Source organism: Chiloscyllium plagiosum, chromosome 1 (genome assembly GCF_004010195.1).
Source record: "Chiloscyllium plagiosum isolate BGI_BamShark_2017 chromosome 1, ASM401019v2, whole genome shotgun sequence".
NCBI lineage: Eukaryota > Metazoa > Chordata > Chondrichthyes > Orectolobiformes > Hemiscylliidae > Chiloscyllium > Chiloscyllium plagiosum.
Window position 1 is genome coordinate 77,167,407 of NC_057710.1, and position 18,311 is coordinate 77,185,717.

The following is an 18,311-nucleotide window of genomic DNA, read 5'->3' on the forward strand; positions in this document are numbered from 1 at the left end:
TAAGGGTGTGTGTGGGTGTCTGTGTGCGCGTCTGTGTGTATCTGTGTCCGTGTGTGTGTGTGTGTGTGTAGTGCAATGGTGATCACCTGTAATGTGTAATGAACCCAAGGTCCCGGTTGAGGCCCTCCCTATGGGTACCGAACTTAGCTATCAGCCTCTGCTCGGCCACTTTCCACTTTCGGGCATAAGCCCTGAAGAAGGGCTTATGCCCGAAACGTCAATTCTCCTGTTCCCTGGATGCTGCCTGACCTGCTGCGCTTTTCCAGCAACACATTTTCAGCACTTTCCTCTGCTGCCTGTCCCAAAGTCCACCTTGGAGGATGGTCACCCGAAGGTCCGAGGCTGAATGTCCTGGACCACTGATGTGTTCCCCAACTGGGAGGGAACCCTCCTGTCTGTTGATTGTTGTGTGGTGCCCATTCATCCATTTTCGTAGCCTTTGCTCAGTTTCCCCAATGTACCATGCCTCCGGGTCATAGACATCAGGTCATAGACAGAGAACACAGGGGGCTAACACCTTCAACATATTGTCTAGCTATCACCATTGTTAACAGCTAACCCAAGAATGCAATTATAAAAAAAAGGGTTTTGTGATTTACACATGAAAGAAGTGAAACTATCACTGTATTCTAACAGATGAAAGGCTTAACAGACAATCAATTTTTCAATGTATAATTTCAGTTACATCACACTGCAAATTTTTGCTATAAATTCTGTGTTACGATCGAGCCCTCCACAATCACCTGATGAAGGAGCGTCGCTCCGAAAGCTAGTGTGCTTCCAATTAAACCTGTTGGACTAGAACCTGGTGTTGTGTGATTTTTAGCTTTGTACACCCCAGTCCAACACTGGCATCTCCAAATCATAGATAACCTCACTATGCTACACTTCTCTGGCTTCCACCCTAAATATATTAAAACAGCCACCGTTACAGACAAGCCCTATGTATGTACAGGATCTCTTCAGATGAAAAGGAACGTGACGGGTACTGAAGGTGCTCAAGGATGCCTTCATAAGAACAGGGTACGATGCTCAACTCATCGATCGCCAGTTCTGACGTGCCACAGCGAGGAACCGTAGTGACCTCCTCAGGAGACAGACACCAGTTGCAACCAAATAGGGTATCCTTTGTTGTCCAGTGAGGACTCCCCAGGAGCTGAGAAACTGCACCATGTTCTTCGCAGGCAGCAACACATTCATCCTGAGGATGAGCATCTCACCGAAACCTTTTATACACCTCCACTTCTTGCCTTTAAACAACCACCAAACCTCAAACAGACCATTGTTTTCAGCAAACTGCCCACGCTTCAAAAACCATTGACTACAACACCTTACAACCTTGTCAGGGCAACCACTGCAAGATGTGTTTGTGTGAACACAGATACCACCATTACATGTGGAGACATCGTCCACCATGGACGCAGCAGGTACTCATGTGATTTGACGAACGTTGTCTATCTGATACACCGCGCGAGGATGCCCTGAGGCATGGTACATTTAGTGAGACCAAGGAGATGCTGCGAAATTGGATGAATGGACCCTGCACAACAATCAACAGACAGCGATGTTCCCTCCCAGTCGGGGAACACTTCAACAGTCCAGGACATTCGGCCTCGGATGACCATTCTCCAAGGCGGACTCTGGGATACGCAACAGTGCACAGTGGTTGAGCAAAGGTTGACAGCCATGTTCAGTACTCATAAGGATGGCCTTAATCAGGATCTTGGGTTCATGTCACATTACAAATAGCCCAATTACATTATATGCTCTCTCTTTTGCACACGCACATGCACGTGCATAAGCACACGTACACACACACTCTTACATACTCTCTCAAACTCACACAGACCCTCTCTCATACACTCTCTCTCTCTCAAACACACACATGCACTCACACACTCTGCCACGTGCAAACCCTCTCACAGGCTCATACTCCACACTCACGCACGTAATTTACCAAACCTTCATGCATGCAAAGACACTCTCTCACGCACACTCACACTCACGCTCACGCTCATGCTCTCGCTCTCTGTCTCTCTCTCTGTGTCTGTCTCTCACTCGCTCTGCTCTCTTTGTGTCTCTCTCTCTGTCTGTCTCTCGCTCTCGCTCTCTGTGTCTGTCTCTGTGTCTGTCTGTTTCTCTCTTTCTCTCTGTCATGCACCCACAGACACATACAAATCTAGGGGTGAATATGTATTTGCAGAATTATATTTGCAGATACATTCTATTTTGCTTAAGGTGCAAAATCTGTAGGCAGTCAATGCATGGAATTTATAAAGAATTACACTTTGGAAATAGAATCAGTCTGACTCAAGGTTGGGATACATTCAGCCTCTAACCTTACACTTCTAATATATTGTCTGAGCTGAGAGATGTACAGCACAGAAACAGACCCTTCAGTCCAACTTGTCTTTGCCGACCAGATATCCCAACCCAATCTAGTCCTACTTGCCAGCACCCGGCCCATATCCCTCCAAACCCTTGCTATTCATATACCCATCCAGATGCCTTTTAAATGTCGCAATTGTATCAGCCTCCACCACTTCCTCTGGCAGCTCATTCCATACACGTACCACCCTCTGTGTGAAAAAGTTGCCTCTTAGGTCTCTTTTATATCTTTCCCCTCTAACCAATGTCCTGTACAGCCGCAACATGACCTCCCAACTCCTGTACTCAATGCTCTGACCAATAAAGGAAAGCATACCAAACGCCTTCTTCACTATCCTATCTACCTGCGACTCCACTTTCAAGAAGCTATGAACGTGCACTCCAAGGTCTCTTTGTTCAGCAACGCTTCCTAGGACCTTACCATTAAGTGTATAAGTCCTGCGTGTTATCTATTTTTATAAAACCTTAAGTTCTCGAGAGAAGGTGACATAAAAAAAATTCTGGTGTTTACATATTAATGAACCGAAACCTGCAACCCATTCTAAAAGGTGAAAGACTTAACAATCCAGGTTTGTTCAATGTATCACTGTATGACACTAATCTTTTGCTCTAAATTCTGTATCTTATGATCTTATACTCCACAACCACCTGATGAAGGAGCAGTGTTCAGAAAGCTATTGCTTCCAAAAAAGCCTGTTGGACTATAATCTGGTGTGGTGTGATGTTTAACTTTATCTACCCCAGTCCAATACTGGCTCCTCCACATCCTTTTATCCTAAGAATTTATTTCTGAGCATTCTTAAAAATCCTATTTAAAAACCTGTCATTGTCTTGATTGGTATATAACCGAGCATAATGTGCCAGTTCACATCAGATAGCTCAGGTTTCTTATTAACATAATTGCCCTTGTTTTGGGCTCACCTCTTAACTAACCTCAGTTTAGTTTCTGTCAAAGCCACTCAGCTCCTGACCTCATTACAACTTTGATTAAAATATGGACAAAAGATCTGAAACTTCAAAGATTAGAACATGTGGTGCTGGAAAAGCACAGCAGGTCAGACAGCATCCAAGGAGCAGGAGGATCAATGTTTCCAGCATGAAGGTTGTGGGCAAGAGGACTGAGAGATAAATGGGAGGAGGTTGGGGTTGGGACCTATCGCATTCTTAGCCACCTTTCCTGCCTCCCCCCTCCCATTTATCTCTCAGCCCCCGCCCCCCAGCCCAAAAGCCTCATTCCTGATGAAGGGCTTATGCCTGAAACGTTGAATCTCCTGCTCCTCGGATGCTGCCTGACCGGCTGTGCTTTTCCAGCATCACGCTATTTTTAAAAAGTAGCAAGTAAGATTTGTGCAACAAATGCCAGGCAATGACTATCTTCAACTCCAGAAAATCTAACTATCACCACTTGACATTCAATGGCATTACCATCAACAACATTTTTGGGGTTCCACTGATCAGAAGCGGAACTGGACTAGTCATACAAACACTGTAGTTGTGCGTAGGTCAGGACCTAGTTTTCTTCCAGTGAGCAAGTAATCACCTGACTCCCCAAACTTGCCCACCAAGGCAGATGTTTGATGGAATACTCCCTGTTTGCTTGGATGGGTGCAGCTCCAACAACACTCAAGAAGCTGGACAGCATCCAAGACAAAGAGGCCAATTTGATTCCCACCACATTCATTCCCTCCACCACTGATGCTCAATAACAGCAATGTGTACTATCTACAAGATACATTGCAGAAGGCTGTTTAGACAGTACCTTCCAAACTCACGGCCACTATCATCTATATGGCCAAAAGCAGCTGAACATTGGAACACCACTTGGAAGTTCTTTTTCTCACTCCACACTATCTCGCTCAACTGTAGTGCTGTTCCTTTACTGTCACTGGGTAAGAATCCTGGAACTCTCTCCCTCCTTAATGGCATCTTGAGTCTCCCTATGCCAAATGGGCATTAGCAGCTAGAGAAAGCAGCTTGCTCCAGGGCACTTAGAGATGAGCATAACTATTAGTCCATCCAAAGAAGCCTAAATCTCTTGAACAAATAAAAATCAAGTACAAGACATGAATTCTTCTTCATATAGAATAGATGGCTTTCAGTTGACATATTGAGACTCTCAGATGGGTGTCAAAAAGTGTGGTGCTGGAAAAGCACAACCGGTCAGGCAGTAGCTGAGGTGCAGAGAGTCGACGTTTCAAGCATAAGGTTTTCATCAGGAACCTATCAGGGGCTTATGCTTGAAAAATCAACTCTCTGTTCTTCAGATGCTGCCTGACCGGCTGTGCTTTTCCAGCACCACAGTTTATTTTTGACTCTGATCTCCATTATCTGCAGTCCTCACTTTCTCCCACACAAAGTTGGGTGCCACTGAACTCAGGCGGTTGTTGCTGCAATGTTTGTAGCCTCAGTTTGTGTAGGAAACAATGAGAGGAATTCTGAGGCTTTTTCAGAAGAAGAGATAGATGAGTGTTTCGGTTATCCTGCTGGACACAAAGGGTTTTGTCATAAAGGCTGAGGATGAGCTGGGTTGCTTCTGTCTCTCAGCAGCTGTACTCCATCTGAACTGCATAGAAAATTCAAAACAAAAATTGGACTCCTGATAGGTGTTCTTCCTAAATCTTTTCAATTTCAGCAGACGTTAGGGGAAATGAAGTTAATTTTTTTCCCTAAAATTGGGAATCATGAGGTGATATGGGGGAGAGGGCCAGGGAATGGTGGAGAATGCATTCTTGAGGAAAGAATCCATTAAACTTTGGACGGAGTGGGCCTGAGGTGCTCCGTGGTACTTCATTAATTTGGATTTTCTTTCATTCTGGATTCACAGGTTCTGGGGGAACTTTCAATACATATACTGGATGTGATTTATAATGTTCTATTTCTTCCACCCATCTAAAGGTGTGAGCAGGATGAAAAGCAGTTCAGTGCAGGCTCCAGTATTTTGTCCACAATACGTAATCGCCTGGGACGGAGTACAGATTACAGTGTTCTGTCAGCATCCCGTATCATGCAGGCATCTTCACGAAAGACAGGTTCACAACGTAAGCTGCCGTCCCTCGGTTCAGAGCTGTTAAAGACAAAGGCTGCAAACGTCTACAGTGATGAGATTCTTCGAGGAACTAAACTGTAAGGGGCTTTTTAAAAAAAAAATTAAGTGTTAATTTAGGTTTGCAAAGTAACTTGTGTAGTTGCAGGCAGAATGGCTAGAAGTGAATTGAAAATCATGATTTGAAGGCAGTGAATAAAAACAGTGAATCCTGAGCAATTTAAACTTAAAATTGTTGACTAAAATGTTGGTAAGAATGCTTCAATCTGATTGGCTGATCAGTCTACTTCCATCCTGCTCTGTTGCTGGATGCCATAGATCTTGTCCTGATGGTACAAAATTTGACCTGACGTCTGCCTAAGCTCTACTGCCTGCAAAATCTCTGTGGGAAGATTTTTATCGAAGCCAACACTGAGTTCCCTTTGGCACCAGCCACAAAAATTCATTTTCACTGTGCAATGTCAGTCAGGTCAGAGCTTGAGTGACACCTTTTTGCATTTATAAAAATATTGAAGTGGGGCAATGAATGCACATGATTTGTTTCTATAAGTAATTAAAAAATTGAAGCAATTTAGATGTGTTTTTTGTCATTGACTCTATTTTTGTTAAAAATAGTGAATTCATCAAGCAATACCCTAACATTTTTGACAAAAACAGAAATTGCTGGAAAAACAATTCAGAGGCAAGGTCACTCGACCAGAAACGTTAACTCTGATTTCTCTCTATAAGTGCTGCCAGACCTGCTGAGCTTTTCCAGCTATTTCTATTTTAGTCTCTGATTTACAACATCCATAGTTCTTTTGGATTTTACAAATTTTGATCATATTTCATTTTTGCACCTGTCCTAATGTTTCCCCATAATGGTAAATTTGGCATGGAAGATGCAAGAGTCAAGGGGTGAGGTGTCATGGGCTGACATGGACAGTGCATGGGAAGAGTTTGATAAAGAATGAATTTTGGATATTTTGCACATTCAGTTTAATTCAAAGCATTGTGGGCGGCACGGTGGCACAGTGGTTAGCACTGCTGCCTCACAGCGCCTGAGACCCGGGTTCAATTCCCGCCTCAGGCGACTGACTGTGTGGAGTTTGCACGTTCTCCCCGTGTCTGCGTGGGTTTCCTCCGGGTGCTCCGGTTTCCTCCCACAGTCCAAAAGATGTGCAGGGTCAGGTGAATTGGCCATGCTAAATTGCCCGTAGTGTTAGGTAAGGGGCAAATGTAGGGATATGGGTGGGTTTCGCTTCGGCGGGTCGGTGTGGACTTGTTGGGCCGAAGGGCCTGTTTCGACACTGTAATGTAATCTAATCTAATCATTACACTTTATTGAAGGTTATTGGTATAAACTAACTATGGGATCACAGAAATGGCTAAAATCGCTACCAGAAAGAAAAGCTTCATTTAAACACTCTCACAAAATGCACTTGTATTTCCACAACCGAAATCCTTTTGAGAATCCGAATCAAGTTGTTACCAGTAGAATTGAAAAATCTGTTGAAGAAGGAAAGTTTCTCAAGCAGTCATAACATCACTGCTCTTAATAAATATATTTGGGTAGAGATAAAAACACTGCAGATGCTGGAATCCAAGGTAGACAAGCAGGAGGCTGGAAGAACACAGCAAGCCAGGCAGCATCAGGAGGTGGAGAAGTCAACACTTTGGGTGTAACCTGTAGTCCTGAAGAAGGGTTCCAACCAAAGTGTTGACTTCTCCACCACCAGATGCTGCCTGGCTTGCTGTGTTCTTCCACCCTCCTGTTTGTCTACCTCAATAAATATATATCGTTAGAAATCAATTGCATTTGACAAAGTATTTTTTCTTGTTTATCCAATAGTGCAAACTCTTCTGCAACTTACAAGAGTAGTCAATATGTTGAAAGTAATGCTAAAACCTACAGTGGAGCAAGACAGCAATTATATCAACACTTCACATTTAAGAGGTAAGCTTAACTGTTAGGCAAATTGCACCAGCACTGTGTCCTGATGTGAGAACAGACTGGTATAAGTTATTACTTAAAGTATCATGTGAAGTAGAAGGAAAATTATCTAGAAGAGTCCTGTATAAATTGCACTATATTCTCAGTTTTCCATACAAATTTTTTTTTGGATTCCTTGATTTTTTTTTTAAATAAACACTCTCATAAGCAGCCAATGAAAAGAAGGACCACAGCAACAGTGCTGCATATACCAGAGAACTACCTCATGCCACCTGTATCTTGGTGACTAGAGTGCTGTGTACAGGATAAAGTCTGATCACCGCACTGGACACCTCCACAGGTGAGCCTGAGACACACACTTGACTGGTTTGTCTATATAGCTGATAGGGCTCATTAAAAACATGTTGAGATTAAATAAAGCCCTAGTGAGGCTAATTAAAGAAGGCCAATTTGGATTTTCCAGTTACCCTCCAGGCTCTTGAGACAAAGTGATGGTGTCTTACCCTGGGTCAGAAAATCCAGGTTCAAATCCCACCTTTCCTGGAGATTGATTAAAAAATAATTAAACGGCTTCACTCTAAACCTTTTACTCCAGAGCTAAAATCCTGCAAATGGTTGGCACTGGTTCAGAGTGATCACCACTTAAATGATCTCAAATATACACTGCACAAGGATCCTTAGTACATTGCAAACCCATGACAATGGCCGTCGAGAGGGACAAGGGAATAAGATGTGCCCGCAAGTTCCCCTCCAAGCCACTCACCATCCTGACTTGGAAATGTATCACCATTCCTTTACTGTCACGAGGCCAAAGTCTTGGAATTCCCTCTCTTACAGACGTGTGTGTCTACTCACAGCACACAGACTGCAGTGTTTCAGGAAGGTGGCTTACACGACCTTCTCCAGGGCAACAAGGGATACTCAATCGATGCTTGACCAGCCAGTGACACCCACAGCCCATGAGTGAACAAAAATACCCACTAAGATTTAAAAAAAAATGTTTGGCTGCTAAATCTATGTTCATTAGTGTTGTCTTTGTCCATTTGAACAAATATTATACATCAGTGACTGTCAGTAAAAACGGCGGTGCCAATTACAGCTGAGAATGGAACAAATTGGTGCAGTATAAACATCCTCTGTTTGTACTTGAACAGTTGGAAATATTTTTAAATAATGAAGCCCAGATAGTTTGGTTCACAGGCATTCTATGATAGAAGTAAATTGTTCAAGCTTTGCTTATCATTTAGACCATTAATTGAAAGCCTCTGCATATTACTTTACATTTCATCAAGTACAATTCCATATGTGACATAAAATCGGACATTAATATTCCAACATTACATCATTAATCGATTATTGGAAATGATGTTTGTTTTGGTTGACAATTTTTCTATGGTGCAGTTTGTGATTATTCATTAATTCAAGTCTTAAACAATGCCCTAAGAACATCCGGTTGAGAGCAGTCGTATTATTTTTTATTATGCTAAAGAGGCTTTTAATTCTCATCTATTCAGGCACATTGGCACTGCTCGTAATAACCAATTACCACCTATTCATACAGAAACAACAGAAGCACAATTTCCCTCATTTGGATCAAGATATCAACTGGTAAGATGGATGGAGACCTTAATAGATTCATGCTTCGAGAGTTAAATCTGTATTTGTTACCTGAATTTATATGTGTTGGTGCTGTTAGAATTTTGAAGCCAAATTCTTGGGAGCATATAATTAACTGCAACAACCTTAGGCAGAATTCCCACTTCTGGTCACCATCCATGATCTCTTACATTTAATCTTTATATTAATGTGGCCCCATATTCAGCATTCATCAGCACTTTGTCTAGGTATACACATGGACAATGACCAATCAATATGTGCTTGTATTAATGAAAAAGAAAGAGAAATTTGAAAAAAGAAACTCGCAGAATTTTTATGCAATTCATATCTAAATGCCTGTGGGAAAAGTTGATTAACGTTGTCCATTTTCACAATAAATTTCCCAAACGTTCCATAGGGGCACATCTTCTACTTACAAACATTAGATTATCATTAGTAATCGTTTAGTTTAAAAATGATACAAAAACTGTCTTTCGCAGAGAGGAAGATTCTCACATAGCAGAGTGTCAAGTGCCATTGGGGAAGGAACAGGTCGACAGACTCTCAGGGAGCGACCAATCACAATCGACACTTCTTCACGGCCGAATACAACACATACATTTCGGGTAAGACCTTTGATTTATTTTCATTAAATTCCTGAATATAAAGTTACCACACATGAAAATATTAGTAATGTTGGGGAGATGAATGCATGTTTTCTTATCGTGTTCTGCAGAAGCTTAAATAGTTCTTGTTACATCATTGCTTTTTGTATTAACTATCTGCTAAATGCTGAATCTATTGTTAATCAAGTTATAGGAAGGCACTTAGAAAATATTAATGGAACCAGCAGATCTGACAAACCTTGGGTAATGACCAGATGATCAGTTTTTAACAGGAGGAGAAGAATTGCGAGGATTCTAAAGAGAAGCCCTCTGCTCCTCCTCAGAATGGTGCCGGTGTGGGGTTGGGTGGAATTTTATGGATCTCTCAAGAGTGGGCAGTGTGACATGTTATGAACCATTCCAGACCCCTCAAAATAATTTAAGAAGGTAGCCTAGACCTTAACCATTTTTTCTTATTTTAAAGATAGGATGTGAAGTGGGTGTTCTTGGTGTGATACAACTGGTCAAATCATAGAACATAGAACATTACAGCGCAGTACAGACCCTTCGGCCCTCGATGTTGCGCCGCCCTGTCATACTAATCTGAAGCCCATCCCACCTACACTATTCCATTTATGTCCATATGCATGTCCAATGACGACTTAAATGCACTTAAACTTGGCGAATCTAGTACCGTTGCAGGCAAAGCATTCCATACCCTTATTACTCTTACCACGTGGACTTAAGCAAAACAGAATTTATTTAAACACTGTTGAACCACAAACAAAATAAAGCGAAATTTAGAATAACTTAACTATTGAAAAACTTAACCGACCCTGTACAACAACTTAACTAATTTACTGTTCCAATATATTAACATCCCATAAACACCCCCCTCGGTGAAAAGGTAAATTCAAACACAGCTTCTTACATGCAGGAGCAAACAACGTCCATAGAGATTTCAGAGAAAGTCAGTTAGGAATCATTTACTGAAGCTTGCAACCCATCTGGACTCCAACGTCTTGTAACTGCTACAGCTTAAATAAAACTAGGAAAACCTGAACTGGGAGAACTGGCCACCCTCTCCTTCCATTGCTGAATTGTTTTTTAAAAAAACTCCAGCTCTCTAGACTCTTCATTATCTCTGCCTCTACAACCTTTCTTCAAAAAAAAACCCAGGATAAAATAATCTTTTTGAAGTTACAGCATTGTCACAGACATGAGAGGTGATTTCCTGATGGCAGATTGAGATAGCATGGTAAAATGACAAAAACTATAAAGGCCTGTGATGTGCAATGTATTTGCATGTTACAATTACTCATTTATATGAAACAGTTTATAATAAAGTCCATCCCGGCCAGAAAAATGTTAGTGGTGCATGAGAATGTTGTAACACCTGATTCATTCAAAGGTAGTGTGCACCTGTCTGCTTTGTGCAGGTGTGTGTAAGACCATTAGAGGAGACACAGAGCAATTTTGTAAATTGGATCCAAAATTGACTTAGTGTCTCAAAGCAAATGATAATAGTTGAAGGTTGTTTTCAATGGGATACCATATGATTTGACGCTGGGTTCTTTGCTGTTTGTAATGTACATGAATGATCCGGATATGAAAGTAGGAGGTATTGTCAGTAAGTTTGCAGATGACATGAAAATTAGAATCAAATAGAATCCTGATAGTGCAAGTAGAGGCCTTTTGGCCCTTTAGGTCTGCACCCACCCTCTGAAGAGTGTCCCATCCTTTCCCCAAAACCCTGCATTTGCTATGGCTAATCCACCTAGCCTGCGCAACCCTGGACACTGTGGTCAATTTAGCATGGCCAATCAACCTAACCACATCTTTGGACTGATAGGAACCCAGAACACCCAGAGGAAACCCATGCAGATAGGGGGATAATGTGCAAGTTCCATCCAGACAGTCACCTGAGGCTGGAATCAAATCTAGGTCCCTGACGTTGTGTGGCAGCAGCATTAACCACTGAACCACTGTGCTGCCCATTTTGGTGGGGTGATCAATAGTGCTGGCGCTGTGATACAGCAGTGCTAACCACTGTGCCACCCCAAAATGGCTGGGTGGTAAATAGCAAGGAGGAAAACTTTGGACTACAGGATGATATAAGCATTATGCTCATTTACACAGAACAATTGCAAATAGATTTACTTTTGAAAAGTGTAAAGTGATGCATTTTGGGAGAATTAACAAGGTAAATGTGTACACAATGAATGGTCAGTTCCTCGGAAATATAGACGATCAGAGGGACCTTGTGCGTATCCTCAAATACTTGAAGGCAGCAGGTCATGTTATTCAGGTGGTTAAGAGGGCATATAGGAATCTTATCATTGAGGCATTGCAAGGGCCGGGAGATCATGATGGAACTGCATTTAACTGAACACTTGAAGTGTCATTAAATATAAAGCTACATGTCAAGTACCAGAAATGGGATTAGAATAGATAGATGCTTGATCACTGATGCTGACATGAGGGGCTGAGGGCAGAAACAGTATATTCAGGTAAGACGCAAAGCTCGCACTCTTCTGTGCCTCAGAAATATACCTTAAATCTATTTTGGTACAATTCTATTGCACAAGAGTAAATTGTTCTAGTTTCTGCTGTAGTCTCATTCTAGTTTCCGCTGTAGTCTCATTCTAGTTTCCTTGAGTAAAAATGTTAGTCTGGTTCCTGCAAGTGCATAAGTTTCTAACTGTTTAAAATTTCAGTTAGTACAGGATATTCACTGACATTAAAGAGAAGAATTTGAGTCTGGATGCATTCAATTTCAGATTTCACAGTAAAAGGTCATGTACCAACTAGTCAAACCGATTGTTCACGGTAATAAAGAAAGATCAATTTGCCGAACTTTCCGTATTTTTTAGTTAACAGTGATGAGAATGTGTTGCAGAAAATAATGGACAATCAGTGTATGACGTGAAAGATACATTTTTACTTTTTGAAGAAGAAAAGGACTGTTCTGGTCTATTGGCCAACATTCATTCATCAAACAACACCACAACAAAACACAATGATCTGGTGATTTATCTCTAAGTCCTCACTGTGCACAAGTTCTGTTGTTTTTCTTGATAAAAGCTGGATGACTACACTTTAGAAGTACTTTATTACCTGGGAGAGGATTGGGGATGTCATGTGGTTGCGAATGATGCTATAAATATTTTTTACACTGATACTAACATGATATTGTTCTTCCCATTAAAGAGGGACTAATTAATGCAATAGTTCAGTCTACCCTAAATTGCTACCTTTAAAATAGTTCCAAGTAGCATCATAGATCTGTGAATATTTTGTTGATAGCACGATTTTACATGGCTCCAGTCAACAATTACTGTTTAAAGTCTGTGAAAAAAAACTTCATGAAAAGATAGGAATAGCCCCATGGTCCATAATTGTATTTAGTAACTTCTGCATTGGCATGGAATGACTTTAATGCAATGACATGCAAAATATGTTACATTTCAGTCCGATACACCATTCAAACGGTCTTTCACACCAATGGACTATAACAGTCATGCTCGAACACGGAGGGCTTCCTTCACAGGTAAGCAAGCAGCACTCTGCTTCGCATATTCTACCAGAAACTCGGGAGGATTTCTATGAGCGTGAGAGCATTCTCACTGCAAACCTTTGGAATAAAATATCTTCTGGTTGCTAACTAATAACCCCAGCTAGAAAATGCACCAGTGAACTTTGGATTTGACAAAATGAATCTCCATTATAATGGTCACCACTGTTTAATATCATTCCAATATTTAGTTTTGAGGCTTGGAAATGAAGAGTGGGCACTTGGTTGTGGTCTTTTGGTACTCATTGAACAGAATTCAGTGAGAAGGGGAGGAAATATGCCTTTGTATTAATAATGTGCAGATACCAAACATTTTGGTTGTTTCAAAATTGGTTCTTAGTAGAGTGAGTAGGGTCTTTCTTAAAAAAAAATTCAGCATCCTAAGTAAATGGACAAGTCACCGATGTGGAACTGAAAGTGTCTCCGGAGATGGCTTAGCTGTCTTCAGCTGCTTCATCAATGACCTTCCCTCCATCATAAGGCCAGAAGCAGGGATATTCACTAATGATTGCACAACGTTCAGCACCATTCATGACTCCTCCGAATCTGAAGCTGTGTTCAAATGCAACAAAATCTGGACAGTGTCCAGGCTTGGGCTGACAAGTGGCAAACAACATTCATGTTGCACAATGTCAGGCAATGACCATCTCCAATAAGAGAGAATCTAACCACTGCCTCTTGACATTCATTGGTGTCACCATTATGAATCTCCCACTATCAACATTTCAGGGGAGGGGGTAACCATCGATCAGAAACTCAACTAGACTCACCATATAAACACAGTGGCTACAACAGCAGGTTAGACATGAGGAATACTGTGATGAGTAACTCACTTCCTGACTTCCTATAGTCCATCCACCATCTAAAATGCATAAGTCAAGAATGTGATGGAATACTCCCCACTTGCCTGGATGAGTGCAGCTCCAACGGTACCCAAGAAGCCTGAACAAAAGAACTGTTTGATTAGCACTGTGTGCACAAAGCAGTGTATACCAGGTACTAGATGCACTGAAGAAATTTAGCAAGCCTCCTTAAACAGCACCTTTCAAATCCTGCCCACCACCATCTAGTGCATACAGGCAGCAGATGATTGAACACCACCACCTGCAAGTTCCCCTCCAAACCACTCACCATCCTGACTTAGAAATATATCACTATTCCTTCAGTATCACTGGATAAAAAAAATTGAGACTCCCTTCCTAACAGCACTCTGTTTATCTACACTACCCCAACCCAAGTGAACTGCAAGCAGTTCAAGAAGGCAGGTCATCACTGCCTGCTCAGGTAGTTAGGGATGGGCAATATAGGAAAATAGATTAATGAACAGAAAATTACAGCTAATAGATGCTGAGATATTCTTTTTGGGCCAGCAGCCAGGCTTTATAAGAGTGATGTCTAACAGGCCAAAACAGGACATTTGATAAGTACCACAAGTTGATTTTGTTTATGGAATTAGATAACTTTGGTGCATTTAAAATGTATTATCTGCAGGTTTAACTTTCCAGCTCGAGAGTTATATAGCTATTCTACTTGAAAAAGTATTAACGTCATAGGAAAGGCTTTTATTTAATCTGATGAATAAAAGATTAATTTTCCAATTATTTTAGAAAATAAAATGGAAGATGAATAGCATTTAGCTTCTGCAATTTCCATTTGATTGGAACCTGTAAAAAAAAAAATCATTGGAAGGAGACTATGCTAATAGAATCTCTCTGTAACAGTGATGCTTTCATATATCTCAAGCACCTAAAGTAAAAATTCAACAAACATAGTGAATATTTCATTTATCGAGCTGCAGAGTGTGCAAAGCTTAAAAAATCAAAACCTCAAGGATTGGTCCTGCTGTATTGAGATCCTATTAGCATGCTCACAATATCTTGTTATTTTGAGACAGGGATGATGTATAAACATCCAAAATATCTAACTGTGACAGATTCAGGCAAGTTCAGCTGGTAGTTGCTGTCTTCTCACTGTTGACGGACCAATTTTGATTTCCATTGGGAGTCCTAGCTGGCCATCCTCTGATGGATCATGGACTCTTATGAAGGACCTTCCAGTTCATCAGTCCACAGGTTTAATAAGAAGATGTACATAGATGGAAATATAATAATGATGGTCAAAGTTTGGGAGAAGATTTGTAGCTCGGGTGCTCATTGTTGTGGTTCTGTTCGCCGAGCTGGGAATTTGTGTTGCCGACGTTTCGCTGCACAAAACACTACATAGGACAAACAAGAAGACAGCTAACGATCCGCATCCAAGAACACCAACTAGCCACGAAACGACATGACCAGCTATCCTTAATAGCCATACACTCAGATGACAAGCAATTTGAGTTCGACTGGGACAACACTACTATTATAGGACAAGCCAAACAGAGAACAGCCAGGGAATTCCTAGAGGTATGGCACTCATCCACAGATTCGATCAATAAGCACATCGACCTGGACCCAATATACCGGCCACTGCAGCGGACAGCTGGAACTGACAACCGGAAGCGTCAGATACAAATCACTATAAATGCCGGAGGAAAGATCACAGAAGCGCTTCACAGGAGGCTCCCAAGCACTGAGGATGTCACCTAGACAGGGAACGAAACGTCTGCAACACAAATTCCCAGCTCGGCGAACACAACCACAACATATAATGATGTGTATTTTGAAGATATGAATGTACTTAGAATTTAAAAGGAATCCATTTGTAGGGGACATGTCAGTTGTAAGGTCATTGACTGAGACATGTTTTAAAATTAGTTCCTTCAATATTAATGCAGTTTATTCTTCACATCTATCTATTTTCTTCATATTAAGAGTAATAAAATTAAGACAGTACCATTTATATGAAAGGATTAATTAGAATAGGAGAAATACAAGATAATTTTTTTGGACACTGCTATTCTGTGAAACTGCATTCCCTCTGGTCTCTGTGTACCTTGGTGAACTAGGTATTGGCCATAGGAAAGAGACAAATTCACTGAAATACTACTTGGTGCAGAAAAATATAAACATATAAAAAAACCTGAAAGACTGGGGCTCTTCATGAGAAGAGAGATTCTGGGCAGTTTCTGGAGGTGTTTGAAATTATGAAATGATGGGGCAATCAATAGAAAGATATTGCTTTCAGTGAGTGAAGGATGTAGAATCAGGGTGAGGTGATGGTATAGAGTAATGTCACCAGAATACTAATGCAGAGCCCCAGGAGAATGCTGTGGGGAATTAAATAAGTTCAAATTCCACAATGACAGATGGTGAAATTTAAATTTGATAAAATCTGGAATTAAAATCATGTCAGTTAAAGTCTGTCTAATGCCCTTTAGGGGAAAAAAATTGTCATCTTTTCCTGGTCTGGCCTTCATGTGACTCGACTCTCAAAAATATGGTTGCACTTAAGTATCTTCTGAAATGATCTAACAAGCCATTCATTTGCTACAAAGCCTAAATAAAGAGATGACGGACCCCCTGACATTGAACTATATACAACAGCAAACAGTCCCGTCAGCCTGCAAAGTCTTCCTCACCATTATCTGGAGGCTTCTGCCAACTTTGATAGAGAGAGCTGTCCCACAAAATAATCAAGCAACAGCTACAGTTGTACTCCTACTTTACAACTATGTCCCTGACACCACCATCACTATCTCTGAGTATGTCCTGCCCCATCGGAGTTGGCAGCATACTAAAGGAGTTGCCCTGGGATTCCTTAATACTGATGCCGGAGACAATGAAGTGGTTATATGTGAGCATGGAAATCTCCTGCTGATTGCCCCTTACTGATGAATCAGTACTCTTCCATTTTGAACAGCACTTGGAGGAATCACTGAGGGAGACAAGGGCACAAAATACACTCTGGATACATCTTATGCCCAGACTGAAACACCCATCACCATGAATATTTTGGTAGCCCCATTGCTGGCTGAGTCTGAAAGTACATAGACTGGGTTTGCTGCAAGCTATGAAGGAATCAACAAGTTGGAAAAATGTACTTGCCCTCATCACCAGTCTTCCTATTGCAAATTACAGTATTGATAGAAGTGATAACTAAGTCCTTTTGAAGACAAAGAAACATTGAGGGTAAGTTTTATTGTGTGGCATAATCACCCTGCTAAATGGGACAAAATTGGAGCAGATGTAGCATAACAACTCAACTGGTTATTCACATGGAGCTGTGGGCTATCAGCAACAGCAAAAGTTTCACTGCACAATAATCTACACCTCATGCCCAGCAGTTCTCCCACACTACCATTACAATCAAGCTAAGGGATTGACTGTGACCAATGAAGAGTAGAGGAGAGCATGGCAGGGGCAGCACCAGACGTATTTAAAAATGCGGTGAAGCAAAAATACAGTATGCAGCATGTGGTAGACAGAGCTACATTCTTGTACTTGCTGCCCTCAATGTTTCCTCCGTATGTTGGTGGGAAAGGACATACCCAGCGATGGTGGTGTCTGGGACATTGTTTGCAAACATAGGTATTCTCACAGGATTATGCCATGTCAACCTGTTGCTTAACTTATCTATGACATAGCTCTCCCAATTTTGTATTAAGTCCCCAGATGTTGGTAAGGATAAGTTTGCAGTATTGACAATACTTGTGCTACTGTCGTCGTCAGTTGACAATTGGTTGGTACCAGATAATTTGTCTGGTTTCACTCCTTTAATTAGACTTTGGAGTGGTTAGATACAACTGAGTGGCTAGACTGGAGATGACCACTGGAATTGGAGTCACATGTAGACAGATTCTCCTTTCCAAAAGAACATTTATAAACCAGATTTTTTTAAAAATGTTAAATGAAAATCAACAATGATTTTATGGTTTCCATTAGATTAGCTTTCAATTACAACTTTATGAATTAGACAATTGACAATAGACAATAGGTGCAGGAGTAGGCCATTCTGCCCTTTGAGCCTGCAGCACCATTCAATATGATCATGGCTGATCATCCTTAATCAGTATCCTGTTCCTGCCTTATCTCCATAACCCTTGATTCCACTATCCAACTCTTTCTTAAATGAATCCAGAGACTGGGCCTTCACTGCCCTCTGGGGCAGAACATTCCACACAGCCACCACTCTCTGGGTGAAGAAGTTTCTCCTCATCTCTGTCCTAAATGGTCTACCCCGTATTTTTAAGCTGTGTCCTCTGGTTCGGCACTCACCCATCAGCAGAAACATGTTTCC

General features: G+C 41.3%; 1 protein-coding gene across 3 annotated transcripts in view; it reads left to right on the forward strand.

The window, feature by feature from the left end:
- LOC122549760 (protein FAM149A-like) overlaps positions 1 to 18,311 on the forward strand; it is a 115,209-nt gene that overhangs the window by 90,534 nt on the left and 6,364 nt on the right. For all 3 annotated transcript variants that reach the window (XM_043689735.1, XM_043689746.1, XM_043689755.1), the window contains exons 10-14: positions 5,284 to 5,511; positions 7,263 to 7,367; positions 8,879 to 8,972; positions 9,461 to 9,586; positions 13,037 to 13,115. In XM_043689735.1, coding sequence (XP_043545670.1) covers positions 5,284 to 5,511; positions 7,263 to 7,367; positions 8,879 to 8,972; positions 9,461 to 9,586; positions 13,037 to 13,115 — 632 coding nt within the window. The remainder of the gene's footprint in view (positions 1 to 5,283; positions 5,512 to 7,262; positions 7,368 to 8,878; positions 8,973 to 9,460; positions 9,587 to 13,036; positions 13,116 to 18,311) is intronic.